Raw genomic sequence first — 15,370 nt, 5'->3', positions numbered from 1 at the left:
GTTCACTGGAGGGACTGATGTTGAAGCTGAAACTCCAATACTTTGGCCACCTGATGCGAAGAGCTGACTCATTTGAAAAGACTCTGATTCTGGGAAAGATTGAGGGCAGGAGGAGAAGGGGACGACAGAGGATGAGGTGGCTGGATGGCATCACTGACTCAATGAACATGGGTTTGGGTGGACTCTGGGAGTTGGTGATGGACAGGGAGGCCTGGCGTGCTGCGATTCATGGGGTCGCAAAGAGTCAGACACGACTGAACGACTGAACTGAACTGAACTGAACTGAAAAGTCAAAAACCTTAAAATGTGCCTTTTGGAATTTTTCAAGGACTTCAGTTGGGCACAGGGAGCAATTATTTCTTTCAAACTTTGTTAGATTTTTTTAAAGGTTATTTTATAATGGGAATGGTTTAGCAAACATCCAACATGGTTGAGGCAAAACTGAAATGGGTTTTACACCTTACTTTATTTTAGGCACATCTATCACTTCACTGTGTGCTTTTGGCTTTGGAGCCAAGAAGTAGGCAATTAAAAAGATGTAACCATCATTCTCCAGGGTGTATGTGCTTCTGCATCTCGAGAAATAAACCCTATGCAGTAAAAAGAGCTTTCCAATCAGGAATCCACCACTATAGGATTTGGGCAACTTGTACAGCTTTCTGAGCTCATTTCCTTCTTATCCGTGATGAGGCTACAAATACCTACCCCCAAAGAATTGTTGTGAAGATTTAATGAAATAATATCCTTGTGAAATGCATGTAGCAAGGTCTGCATATAACTGACACTTAATAAATGTTAATTTCTTTCCTTCCTCCTTTCAGTAACCTGATTTAAATGCTTCATTTGAGATTCATAGCTCTCCTACCTGAGTTAATTTTTAAAACACATTAATTTTCATGATACCTGAAGGAAATAATACCTAACAACTATATTCTAACTTTGGCTTTTCTACCACTTTTTTCATATTTATCTAATAACTACTCAAATCATTATTACCCTCAGTTTACAGACAAGGAAACAGAGGCACAGAGAGGCTGAACTGTTTGCCTAAAGTCATGTAAAGGAGATAGAATAAGCATTTGTTGAATGAAGGGGTGGTTGGAGCTTGGATCCTGAATCTATACATGCTCAATACTTTTTTCTCATAACAATGTCTGCATGGAGACTTAAATTTGCATTTCTACTTCTTGGGAATTGTGGATAAAAATGAAATCAGCTTGCTGTTTCCAGGAAGAGACACAGTGTCTTTCAAAACTGTAGAGAAATCTCTATGCATTGTTCACTTGAACTGCAGGAGAACGGGCCTGGGTACTATTTGGGATAACAAGCTTTCTTAGAAGGGTGAGTTCATTCTTTTGAAGAGCATTGGGAGGTAAAAACCCATCAAGATAGTGTGTTCTCATGATGATTTCAATGAATTATCATGGAAATGAGTTTTAGAAGAGAGGTAATGCTTTGTGATAATAGCCCGATAATGCCATTAGCTATGAACTGTAATTGTAATAGCATTAGTCAAATGAATATATCTGATATTAATTTGAGTGTCAAATATTTCTATAAGATTCTTCTTGTTAATTAAACATCAGCCTTGGTATTACTAATTCAGTATCTAGCCAGTACTTGCACATAGTAGGAACCTAATATGTTTTTGTGGACTGATTTAATAAATCCATCTCTAAGTGGAGCTATTTCAAAGAATGAAATATTGAATTTAAATAACATCATGGCTATAGCAGGAACTGATTTTTGTCCCAAATCTGCCTGCTTGTACAGTCTGTTCACTCATTTGCAGCTTCAATTAGCTAATGGTGCAGACATTAATTTCAGAATTTGAGAAGAAAGCTTTTCTCACTTTTGCATATTTAAGATTTACCCCCGAAGTGCTTAAAGTCATAAATAGAGTTTGTGCCTTTCTCCCTGTGTCTTGTGGTCTTTAGACCAATTTAAAATCTACTGAACAGTTTCATGACTGCCTTGAGCACCTGAATATTATAGGTAGAATCATGCTTCAGGTGATTTGAAATCACCCTTCACGATCACCAGTGTCAACCACGCCTTCAACACTACCGCACAGGTTCTAGGCACATGGGCTCAGTAATCGTGGTACATGGACTTGGATGCCATGCGGCATGTGGAATCTGTCCAGACGAGGGACTGAACCTGTGTCCCCTGCATTGGCGGGCAGATTCTTAACCACTGGACCAGCAGGGAAGTCCAACACTTCTCTTCTAAATCATCTTTTCTAGCTCTAGAAATAACATTCTCCTATCTCCCGTTCTTTTTATTCTTAACATTCTCATCCTAATTTATTCCTTTTTGCTCTCATGAATGGTTTGCTGCCTACTTTATGAAGAAAGTTGGGACCCTTGAAAGGAAGACTCCAGTATATTTCTAATACGAGAACTATACATCTGCTTGCACCTGCACACCCACTCTCCTTTCTTCTGTTTCAGTAGAGGAAAGAAATATCCACCCTCTGATAAGAAGTCAATCTCCCTTTTCTTTCATGCATCTTCTTTTTTTTTTTTTGCTTACATATATTTCTTTTTTAAAAAAACTTTTTATTTTTTTACTGGAGTATAGCCCATTGATAACGTTCTGATAATTTCAGGTGCACAGCAAAGTGACTCAGCCACACGCATACGTGTATCCATTCTCCCCCATTCTCTTGCATTTTAAACTTCTCCAATTGTACCAGCTATTTTCATCAGTTAAACATGCTCAAGTCTCTTTCAAGATTAAAAAAAAAAGTATCTTGAACTCACATCTCAGTTTTCCAGATAAAACACAGGACCCACAGTTAAATCTGATTTTGAGAACAACTTTGAAATATTTTTTTAGAAGGCACATGTCCTGAATGTTGCACTGGTAACTTTGTAAAGTATAATTTATGCAAAGTACATCCATAATATTGCACATAATATTTTTTATTCTAAAAAAAATTTAGTTTACCTGAAATTCAGATGTAACTGGGTGTCTTGTATTTTTATCTGCTAAAGTTGGCAAATCTACCCACAGCTTCCTCCAGCCACCACTTTATTTTTTAAATCTTCAGAGAAGGTTCTTCAAAAGAGTTGTTTTAAATGCGATGCCTTTATTCCCTCACTTAGTAGATATTTTTGACCCTGCTCCAATCAGGTTTTCTTTCCCTTTTCACTGCTGAAATGACTCTTGCTACAGTTATCAGGGATCATAATGTTGCAAATCTAAGGATACTTTCCATTCTACATTCTATTATTTGATCTCACAGTAGCATTTTTTTGTACATAAACATATATTGTTTTTATGGAATATAAGGGAAAGGACCATTCATTATCAAATGATGTTAATGACTATTTTGCTGCTGTTAAATAGTAGAAATGTGCTCTATACAGATATTTAATATCTGACTTCATTTGCTTCATCATTGAGCAGCATTTCTGAAACTAAAAGATTGATGAATTTTCTGAGTTTTATACTTTCTGTTTCTTCTTCTTTTTTTTTTTAACCATTCCTTGCATTACTTGTTTGAACTATTTCACCTTCATAGCATCTTTAGAATTTTCTTTTTAATTTCTTACTGATTCTTGTTTTATGTTAAACATTTTATTTTGTATTGGAGTATGCCGATTATCACTGTGGTGATAGTTTTCAGACCTCACAGTAGCATTTAACACAATTTACCATTTCCTATTTTCAGTGAACACACACCATGCACACACACATGCACACACATACACACACATGCATGAATGCGTATATTTTCCCGCTACCTCCCTGGCTGTCCTCTTCCTTCTCTAGCCGGCCATTTCTCCGCCACCCAATCTCTAATATTGAGGCTTTTCAGGCCTAGGTCCTTCTCTCCTTTTCTTCTCATTCTTAATACTCACACTAGATAATTTTGTTTACTATCATGGGTTCAAATGCTATTTTTGTGCCACAGATTGTCATATTTATATATCTAACCCAGAACCTTTTTCTGAGCTCCAGGTATTTCCCTTTGGATGTCTCATAGATAAGTCAAACTTAAATGCGTTAAAAATGAACAGGTGATAAGGTTTTCAACCTGTCTTCTAATGTTCTCCATTTGGTCAATAGAATCTTTGCCCACCCACTTATCTTTTGGCAGAATCTGGAATACTTCCTTGACCCCACTTCTGTCTCCTGCATGCTACCACCTCCTAACTCAAAACCATCACTAAATACTATTCACCCTACCTCTAAAATCAAGCTTATATTCATCCATTTCTCTCCATCTGCCTATTTTGTCACTAGTTCATCATTACTAGACTTGCCTGAGTTTTACTTCATTTGAACCCATCCTGCTTCTCCCAAGTCATTCTTCTTTCCTTTTCAAATTACACTGCATCCGAAGTGATCTTAAAACACAAATAGATGTGACTTGCTTAATGCCTTTATAAATTCTTATTGCATATAGATTTTTTTAAAATTAGAGGGAAACTGTTTTAAAATGTTGTGTTGGTTCCTGCTGTACAACAACATGAATCAGCCATTAGTATACATAGATGCCCTCCCTCTTAAGCCTCCCTCGCACCCACCCCCATCCCATCCCTGTAGGTCATCACAGAGCACTGAGCTGAGCTCTCTGTGCTATACATCAGCTTCCCACTATCTGTTTTACACATGGTAGTGTATATATGTCAATGCTACACTCTCAATTCGTCCCACCCTATCCTTCCCCCACTGTGTTCACAAGACCATTTTCTATGTCTGTGTCTCTGTTCCTGCCCTGTAAATAGGTTCATCAATACCATTTTTCTAGATTCCATATATATTGCATACAACTTAAAAAAAAATATCTGTAAGCCAAAGTTTCTGCATGATTTTACTCCTACTTTCTTGACCTGACTTCACGTGATTCTCCCTGAATATTTTCAGGCTACTGATCTTCTCTGAGTTCCTCTGATGCACCAGGTGACTCCTTACTTCTAGGCTTTGGTATATGCTTGCTTCTCTGGTGGTTCAGTGGTAAAGAATCCACCAATGCAAGAGATGTGGGTTCGATCCCTGGGTCAGGAAGATCCCCTGGAGAAGGGAATGGCTACCCATGCCAGTATTTTTGCCTGGAGAATCCCATTGACAGAGAAGTCTGGTGGGCTGAAGTCTGCTGCTGCTGCTACTAAGTCGCTGCAGTCGTGTCCGACTCTGTGCGACCCCATAGATGGCAGCCCACTAGGCTCCTCTGTCCCTGGTATTCTCCAGGCAAGAATACTGGAGTGGGTTGCCATTTCCTTCTCCAATGCATGAAAGTGAAAAGTGAAAGTGAAGTCCCTCAGTCCTGCTAGACTCTTAGCGACCACACAAACTGCAGCCTACCAGGCTCCTCCATCCATGGGATTTTCCAGGCAAGAGTACTGGAGTGGGTTGCCATTGCCTTCTCCAGGGCTGATGTCTGCTGCTGCTATGTCGCTTCAGTAGTGTCCGACTCTATGCGACCCCATAGACGGCAGCCCACCAGGCTCTGCCATCCCTGGGATTCTCCAGGCAAGAACTCTAGAGGATTGCAAAAAGTTGACACAATTGACCAACTGAGCACATAGGCCTAGATATATAGACCTTTGGTAATTAGATGTTTGCCCTGCCATCTTAGATAAAATGTATCTCTGATGAAAACTCATTTTTTTCTGGGGAAAACTTTCCAATTTAAATTATTTCTAGGAAGCTAAGGGAGAGGCAGTAGGGTCCCCACTGCCTTTCACTCAAAATAATCCACATGCCAAAGGAACTCATCTTGGGAAGACCTGTTCCGAACCCCTAGAGCTAAAAACTTCACAGTTTATTAAGGGCGGAGTTGAGTTTGAACTCAAGTGCTCTGACTCCAACTTCTGCCCTTTCTACCTCTCATGAGCCAACAGCACTGGATACTTGCTGTCCATGTTGGAAAAGTACTTTGAGCTTTGACCTGATACTGTTGTGAAAACTTAAGGTCTCCGGGCAACTCCAAGGGTCTCTGTGGAGCCAAACGTTGAGGATATAGAATAAATTTTTTCTGGGTCATATAATCCCACTGGATGAGGGGGTCTCTGCTCCTGATTCTGACTGAGGAAGAAGAGCAGGGTTTGCCTGTGGAGCGCTGGGGGGCTGCCATATTATCCGTGGGAATGGTGGCACTAAACTACTCGACAATAAAATGTAGAATATGGCCTGGCTTCCCAGGTGGCTCTAGTGGTAAAGAATCCACCTGCCAATGTAGGAGATTCAAGGGGCACAGGTTTGATCCCTGGGTCAGGAAGATCCCCTGAGAAGGAAATGACAGCCCACTCCAGTATTCTTACCTAGAAAATCCCAGGGACAGAGGAGCCTGGCAGGCAAGCGTTGGACATGACTTAGCGACTGAATAACAACACAGGTGAATTACTGGGAAGCGAGCCACTTTTCCCCTCTGGGTCTGTCATTTCAAAACCCATATGACGTTGAACCTTAGGCCTGACCTGAGTTTGAAGAAACCCAGCTCTAAGAAAATAGGCATGGACCTGTGAAATCCAGCTGAATAGCTTTCCAGATGCATAAATATTTTCTTCTTTCAAGTTTACTGCAACTGCAAATGCCCATTTCAAGAACAACTCAGTGATTCATGCCGACAAGGCTGTCAGCGGTCTCAATCATCAGAGATATTTAAATGAGAATTTTAAAAGATCACAGTTTTATTTTAAAATGGCTCTTGATGGGCGTTAAACTGCTACGTTCTCTGCCCCTTCGCTGCACTCTGAAGAGGAAGAACTAACAGGGACAGGAAGATGTATGACTTGACCTCTTGATTCTGCCCAATTATCCTTTTTTTCTCTGAGACATTCTGCTTTGGATCTTTCAATCACCTCCACGTCCGTAACTAAGATGTCACTTTTCACTGAATTCCCATTTTGTTATTTTTGTCAGAAGGTAAGCTTGTGCTCACGCATGTGAGAAAATTGATCTGGTTGCTAATGGCACAGAGTCGAAATAAGCAGTTTGACTGACTTCTTCACTCCCTTTTTATTAGCATTGCTACTTTTAGATAAACTATTCCTGAAATGATTAGTGTAGGAGGATGGGTTTAGTCTTGTATCTTCTCCTTTAAGGCACTTAGAGTTAGAGATCCCAGAAGCATCAGTTTTCTCACTTGTACTGAAAATGTCACTCTAACAGCTATCTGTCTGCACCGTCAAGTTTTGAGAAATCTTTTGAATTTACCGCATTCACACCATTCTCCATCTTGGTGCTAAAAATGACTAATGCAGCTTGGAGACTGTGATAACTGATCATCTTTTCCAATCATACGCTAACACTCACACACACACACTCACATACACACATGCTCTGCTGACATGAATCCTTAAAGATTTAAAATATCCTATATGCTAAATGGAATGTGGAGCCTTGTGGGATGCTTAAACATAGAGCTATAGAGTTCTTTTTCATGATGCTCAGTTCTGTCAAAGAAATTGGTCTGCTTGTTTGATTAAACAGACTGATCTTATTTCTAACTGAATGGGCCACTATGGCTTTATTCTATGTTTAAAATAATCTCTAACATTAAAATGCTCAAATACGTTATTTAACTTTATCTTCTCATCATCTCTGAGAACAGTGAAGTACAGCATTTCCTTTTTTAAACATTCTTAATGAGATGGTGTCCTACCTGAAATTATGCAGATAGTCTAAGGATCACTCTCTTTCAGGGGGCCCTAATTAGTCACCATAAGCCAGTTTAGGGTCACTAAAATCAAATCATCTAAATGAACTTCATTGCCTTTCTTAATGAATGCTAATCTGATGGCTAAAGTGACTGTCACAAACTCAGATATATCTGCTCCCAGAAAAAACCATGTGACAAAAGCCTCCTGTGATGTCATTCTGGGATTGATGGAGAAGCGTGTAGGCTCAATGACAGTAACTAGGTGAAGAGGCAGCTGATTATATCCAAAAGGGGAGGATTCAGTTCAGTTCAGTTCAGTCGCTCAGTCGTGTCCGACTCTCCGCGACCCCATGAATCACAGCACGCCAGGCCTCCCTGTCCATCACCAACTCCCGGAGTACACTCAAACTCATGTCCATCGAGTCGGTGATGCCATCCAGCCATCTCATTCTCTGTCGTCCCCGTCTCCTCCCGCCCCCAATCCCTCCCAGCATCATACTCTTCTCCGTTCCGTTCCGTCGCTCAGTCGTGTCCGACTCTTTGCCACCCCGTGGACTGTAGCCTACCAGGCTTCTCCGTCCATGGGATTCTCCAGGCAAGAATACTGGAGTGGGTTACCGTTTCCTTCTCCAGGGGATCTTCCCGATCCAGGGATCGAACCCCGGTCTCCCGCATTGGAGGCAGACGCTTTAACCTCTGAGCCACCAGGGAAGCCCAGACTCTTCTCCAGTGATTACTATTAACTTACAATGAGGTCTCTAGGAATTTTTCACAAGGTCCTGCTTTTGGTCCTGTCCAATTCAACAGTTTTTTATCAATTGTCTGAAAGAAGTGTGGAACTTGCTTACTAAATTTGCCAGTGACACAAAGCTGGTAAAGAAGTAAAGATCAGTTATTCACCAGATGACAGAATCAAGTTTTTAAACTGTCTGTTATTTAGAATGATGGGCTGACATTTATTAAGGATAAGAGATAAAATCCTGCCTTTAATTAGACAAAGAAATTGTGATAAGATGATTGGAACTGAACTGAGAGAAACTGCTAAAAATAAAAAAAGAAACCTCAGGTTTTAATTGAACATAGGTGTGATGCAACTACTGAAAAAGTAACTACAATCTCTGTTGGCATTCTATTAAAAATGCCAACAGAGAGAGAGATTGAGAAGGTTGATAAAAGTAACATATCTATCTTGGATGTACCCATTTTGAGCCTTGCGATTGAGTCTGAAAACCATATTTTAAGAACGATACTGACAAATTGTTATCTATCCATTAAGATAGAGGGATTTTGATAATGAAAAATCAGGGAATCATGTACTATGAAAAAAATTGGAGTGGTTTGTCTATATATTAGAAGGGGGTCAAAATAGCTATCTTTATTGAATACTTATTATGCATATTAATTACTTAATCCTCTCAGCAACATAAAGAGTTATTTATTGTTGCTATTGACATGAAAACTGAGGACACACAGCTAGACTACCTTGATAGGAATCCGTGGAGTTTGACTATAGAACCTACTCTTTTAACATTGTACATTATTGCTCCAAATATTTATTGAATGTTTTGAAGAGTTGCTATGTGGGCAGAAAAAGTAGGTTTATTCTGGGAAATATATTTATCAACAGATGGGTTACTTCTCAAAGTAGAGAACATTTCCTGGGCACTAGAAGAAGATTGTGTATCTTCTAGTTTTTGGTACAGTGTTAGATTAGATGACCTCTACAGTGACATCCAATTGCAAGATTCTAACTGATTAGGATACGACTTGATGTAACACAGTGTTAGTATGAATAGAAAAATATTTTAAAGAAGTAAATTAAATCAATTAGCAGTAATTTAAATGATGTTCTTTTCGATATAAGTTTAGAGACTGCTCCTCCCCTCTGCCTCACATCACATGATGCTAAGATGTCCTCACTATGTGTTCTTGGTAGACCTCCTTTAATGGGCACCAAACTCTGCCAAAACTATATAAACTTTTGGGCTTTCATGGTGGCTCAGTGGTAAAGAATCAGCCTGCCAATGCAGGAAACGTGGGTTCCATCCCTGGTCCAGGAAGATCTCACATGCTGTAGAGCACCTAAGCCCATGTCCCACAACTACTGAGCCTGAGCTCTAGAGCCAGGGAGCCACAACTACTGAGCCCATGCACCCTAGAGCCGTGCTCTGCAAGGAGAGAAGCCACTGCAATGAGAAGCCTGCCCACTGCGACTAGAGAGTAGCTGCTTTGTCAGCTTTATAAAATTGTGGTAATAGACCCAGTAATGTTATATAACCGGAGAAGGCAATGGCAACCCACTCCAGTACCCTTGCCTGGAAAATCCCATGGGCGGAGGAGCCTGGTAGGCTGCAGTCCATGGGGTCACGAAGAGTCGGACACGACTGAGCGACTTCACTTTCACTTTTCACTTTCATGCATTGGAGAAGGAAATGGCAACCCACTCCAGTGTTCTTGCCTGGAGAATCCCAGGGCCGGGGGAGCCTGGTGGGCTACCGTCTATGGGGTCGCACAGAGTCGGACACGACTGAAGTGACTTAGCAGTAGCAATGTTATATAACAGATCCTACCATACTATGCAGATTCTCAGCAAAAATAGATTTTCAGTAAAGTATATTTGCAAGAACAGTTGTGTGTAATAAGGAAATTGGCCTTTCTTCCTGGTTCCTGGGAGGTAAACTCTAAAATCTCTGAATTTCCCAAGTGACTGAGTGCCTTTGTTATTCATGGTTGGCTCGTTAAGCCCCACCTGATGGTTTTTGTTAATGGCATCACTCAGAAGGGGAGCTGGCAAGCCTGGAAGACCAACCATAGGGTTAAAGGGTTGGGATTTTGAGTCACAGAGTGGGTATCAATCAGCCCAGTATCTGGAGAGAGAAGAGAGGCTGGAGACTGAGTTCAACTACATGGCCAATGGTTCAGTTAATCCTGTCCACATAAGACAGAAGTGTTAGTCGCTCAGTTATGTCCGACTCTTTGTGAACCCAAGGACTGTAGCCTGCCAAGCCCCTCTGTCCATGGGACTCTCTAGGCAAGAATACTGGAGTGGGTAGCCATTCCCTTCTCCAGGGGATCTTCCTGACCCAGGGATTGAACCTGGGTCTTCCTGCCTTGCAGGCAGATTCTTTACAGTCTGAGACAGCAGGGAAGCCCCTACCTCAATAAAAACTCTGCACACTGAATCTCAGCTAAGCTCTCCTGGGTGACAGTGCTCTGTGTATTGTCACACACTGATGTACCAGCTGGGTACCACATCTCTGAGGATGAAACAAACTTTGTTTCTGGAACCCTCCCAGACCTTGTTTCATGCATCTCTGCCTTTATGTCATTCAGATTTGTATATATATATTTTGCTATAATAAAGCTGTGATCACAAGTATTGTGCTTCCTAGCAAATTATCAGTTCTGAGGGGGAGTCTGTGGGGAATCTCCACATTTATAGCCAGCTTATCAAAAGATGTTTAGGTAGAGGTATTGGTAAGATTTTTCCAAGCTATCTTATAAAATCCTAATACCAGTGTTCTAGGCTTTGTTTACATTTAAAGACTCAGATCATCAGAGATGTCAACAAATTCTGTTGTTCACACTTAGTTATGACGGTTTGAATGTGAGCTCTTAAGAACAGGAACCATGTCTCACATAATTCCATGTATTAATAAAGTAGAGCCTGGCACAGGGTAATCACTCATTACATACTTTGGCGTAACTTTCTCAGTTAACTAAGAACAGGGTTTGATCTTAACAATCAAAGACTGTAGATTTGTTCCTTGAACTCTACTATACCTATCATTTATTACTCAATTTTATTGCTTCACTACACCCCTGGAAATTTTGTGAGAATCTGGAAGTTAATTTTTCTTGGCATGATATCTCTAGTAGCCAATATGGTACCTAGAACAGAGCGGATCCTCCATAAATATTTTTTGAATGGATCAGTTCAGTTCAGTTCAGTTCAGTCGCTCAGTCGTGTCCGACTCTCCACGACCCCATGAATCACAGCACGCCAGGCCTCCCTGTCCATCACCAACTCCCGGAGTTCACTCAAACTCATGTCCACAGAGTTGGTGATGCCATCCAGCCATCTCATTCTCCGTCGTCCCCTTCTCCTCCCGCCCCCAACCTTTCCCAGCATCAGAGTCTTTTCCAGTGAGTCAACTCGTTGCATGAGGTGGCCAAAGTATTGCAGTTTCAGCTTTAGCATCAGTCCCTCCAATGAACATCCAGGATTGATCTCCTTTAGAATGGACTGGTTGGATCTCCTTGCAGTATAAGGGACTCTCAAGAGTCTTCTCCAACACCACAGTTCAAAAGCATCGATTCTTCGGCGATCAGCTTTCTTCACAGTCCAACTCTCACATCCATACATGACCACGGGAAAAACCATTGCCTTGACTAGATGGACCTTGGTTGGCAAAGTAATGTCTCTGCTTTTTAATATACTATCAAGGTTGGTCATAACTTTCCTTCCAAGGAGCAAGCGTCTTTTAATTTCATGGCTGCAATCAGCATCCGCAGTGATTTTGGAGCCCAAAAAAAATAAAGTCTGACACTGTTTCCACTGTTTTTCCATCTATTTCCCATGAAGTGATGGGACCAGATGCCATGATCTTTGTTTTCTGAATGTTGAGCTTCAAGCCAACCTTTTCACTCTCCTCTTTCACTTTCATCAAGAGGCTTTTGAGTTCCTCTTCACTTTCTGCCATAAGGGTAGTGTCATCTGCATATCTGAGGTTATTGATATTTCTCCCAGCAATCTTGATTCCAGCTTGTGCTTCTTCCAGCCCAGCGTTCCTCATGATGTACTCTGCATATAAGTTAAATAAGCAAGGTGACAATATACAACCTTGACGTACACCTTTTCCTACTTGGAACCAGTCTGTTGTTCCATGTCCAGTTCTAACTGTTGCTTCCTGACCTGCATACAGGTTTCTCAAGAGGCAGGTCAGGTGGTCTGGTATCCCCATCTCTTTCAGAATGTTCCACAGTTTATTGTGATCCACACAGTCAAAGGCTTTGGCATAGTCAATGAAGCAGAAATAGATGTTTTTCTGGAACTCTCTTGCTTTCTCCATGATCCAGCGGATGTTGGCAATTTGATCTCTGGTGCCTCTGCCTTTTCTAAAACCTGCTGGAACATCTGGGAGTTCACGGTTTACATACTGCTGAAGCCTGGCTTGGAGAATTTTGAGCATGACTTTACTAGCGTGTGAGATGAGTGCAATTGTGCGGTAGTTTGAGCATTCTTTGGCATTGCCTTTCTTTGGGATTGGAATGAAGACTGACCTCTTCCAGTCCTGTGGCCAGTGCTGAGTTTTCCAAATCTGCTGGCATATTGAGTGCAGCACTTTCACAGCATCATCTTTCAAGACTTGAAATAGCTCAACTGGAATTCCATCACCTCCACTAGCTTTGCTAGTAGTGATGCTTTCTAAGGCCCACTTGACCTCACGTTCCAAGATGTCTGGCTCTAGATCAGTGATCACGTTATCGTGACTATCTTGGTCGTGAAGATCTTTTTTGTACAGTTCTTCTGTGTATTCCTGCCACCTCTTCTTAATATCTTCTGCTTCTGTTAGGTCCATACCATTTCTGTCCTTTATCGAGCCCATCTTTGCATGAAATGTTCACTTGGAATCTCTAATTTTCTTGAAGAGGTCTCTTGTTTTTCCTATTCTGCTGTTTTCCTCTATTTCTTTGCATTGATCACTAAGGAAGACTTTCTTATCTCTCCTTGCTATTCTTTGGAACTCTGCATTCAGATGCTTATATCTTTCCTTTTCTCCTTTGCTTTTCGCCTCTCTTCTTTTCACAGCTATTTGTAAGGCCTCCTCAGACAGCCATTTCGCTCTTCTGCATTTCTTTTCCATGGGGATGGTCTTGGTCCCTGTCTCCTGTACAATGTCACGAACCTCCGTCCAGAGTTCATCAGGCACTCTATCAATCAGATCTAGTCCCTTAAATCTATTTCTCACTTCCACTGTATAATCATAAGGGATTTGATTGAGGTCATATCTGAATGGATACCTAGTGTTAAAAGGAGTTTCTCATTCATAGAATTTATTTTTTCCATAGTTGGAAGGTAGGTAAATTAAATTTATTTGTAGAGAATAAGAATATTTGTTTACATTTTTAAAATGTATTGTAATTTTGAAAGGAGAGAACAATAAGCTTTCAGTATTTTCCATAAAATAAGCACAAGCAAATTTAATAAATTTTAAACTGTATTAACATCTAAGAACAAAACAAAGGAAAAAGTCCATAGATTTAAGATACAGCCAAAGACATTTTGTCACGACAGCTAATCTTTAATATTATCCTGTTTGATTTTTCTACCAACCAATGTTAGAGTAGCACTTTTTATGTAGCATGTGACTTTTTCAGATTGACCAAAATATCTATTGGGAAATTTTTCCAAGTCAACTCACAATTTCTCTTTGGTTGCACAGACTATATTTCTGGATAAAGGATCATCCAGATACCTCCATCCTCCTATATTTACACAGGACTTACCTTTTCTGAGGGTTATCTATGACCCGTTATTGAATACAGCCCTGTTGAAAAACCTAATAAGAATATAATGACCAGTTTGTGTTAAAGTACAATAAAGAAAGACAGCAGACAGGGTCTCGTGAGAAGTGACATTCTGTAATTACCTCCTCCTATCAAAAGAAAAACAATTCCCAGAAATTAATGAATACAGCAAGAGTCTATTTCCTATCTTAATTCTATCTTAATTGCAAAAGTGGATCAATTAAAAAAAAAGACTACACTGGCAAAGCCTCTGTTAAGGTTTTGTCTCTCAATTCTCTAGTCATCAAATCAATATATATATAAGCAAACCATGGAACTATTTTTACCTTCTGAGATGAGGTAGACCAACTCCATCAGCAGTGCCCCCATGAAACAAGCAAATCCACTGATCAGTGTCAAACAATTCATAAAGGTTCCTCTGATGGTACTTGGAACAAATCTGTATATTACAGGGACTGAGAAGACAAAAGTTCAGAATTTAGAACATTATTTCCTTTTTTAAACTTTTTATTTTATATTGGAGTATAACTAATTAGCAGTGTCATGATAGCTTTAGATGAACAGCAAAGGGACTCAGCCATACATATGGTAGTTTAGTTGCTAAGTCATGTCCGACTCTTGCAACCCCGTGAACTGTAGCCTGCCAGGCTCCTTTGTCCATGGGATTTTCCAGGCAAGAATACTGGAGTGGATTGCCATTTCCTTCTCCAGGGGATCTTCCCGACCCATAAATTGAACCCAGGTCTTCTGCATTGCAGGCAGATTTTTTACCAACTGAGGGAAGCCCATAGTCATACATATACATGCATCCATTCTCCCCTAAATTCTCCTCCCATCCAGGTTGCCACATAACATTGGGCCAAGTTCCCTGTGCTATACAGTAGATCCTTGTTGTTTATCTATTTTAAATACAGGAGTGTGTATATATTGATCCCAAACTCCGTAACTATCCCTTCCCTCCATTCTTCCTCCCAGCAACCATAAGTTCATAGAAAATTCTCTCTAAAGTAAAAGTATAGGTATTCTTCAAATAGGTATTGATCATACCTCAAAGAAAGTTTACTGATGCAGGTAAAATTTCTGTTGGTCCTTGTTAACATTGGGCTTCCCTTGTAGCTCAGCTGGTAAAGAATCCGCCTGCAATGCAGGAGACCTGGGTTTGATCCCTGGGTTGGGAAGATCCCCTGGAGAAGGGAAAGGCTACCCATTCCAGTACTCTGACCT

At 40.6% G+C, this 15,370-nt stretch overlaps 1 protein-coding gene across 1 annotated transcript in view; it reads right to left on the bottom strand.

The window, feature by feature from the left end:
• SLC15A5 (solute carrier family 15 member 5) overlaps nt 1-15,370 on the bottom strand; it is a 108,809-nt gene that overhangs the window by 32,962 nt on the left and 60,477 nt on the right. The window contains 1 exon segment of the mRNA XM_055395243.2: nt 14,473-14,601. Coding sequence (XP_055251218.2) covers nt 14,473-14,601 — 129 coding nt within the window.

This window comes from Moschus berezovskii, chromosome 6 (assembly GCF_049115385.1).
Source record: "Moschus berezovskii isolate FMDL1 chromosome 6, NW_MosBer_1.0, whole genome shotgun sequence".
In the NCBI taxonomy this organism is placed as follows: domain Eukaryota; kingdom Metazoa; phylum Chordata; class Mammalia; order Artiodactyla; family Moschidae; genus Moschus; species Moschus berezovskii.
The sequence above is the reverse complement of the archived record's forward strand: the minus strand, read 5'-3'. Positions and strand labels throughout refer to the sequence as shown.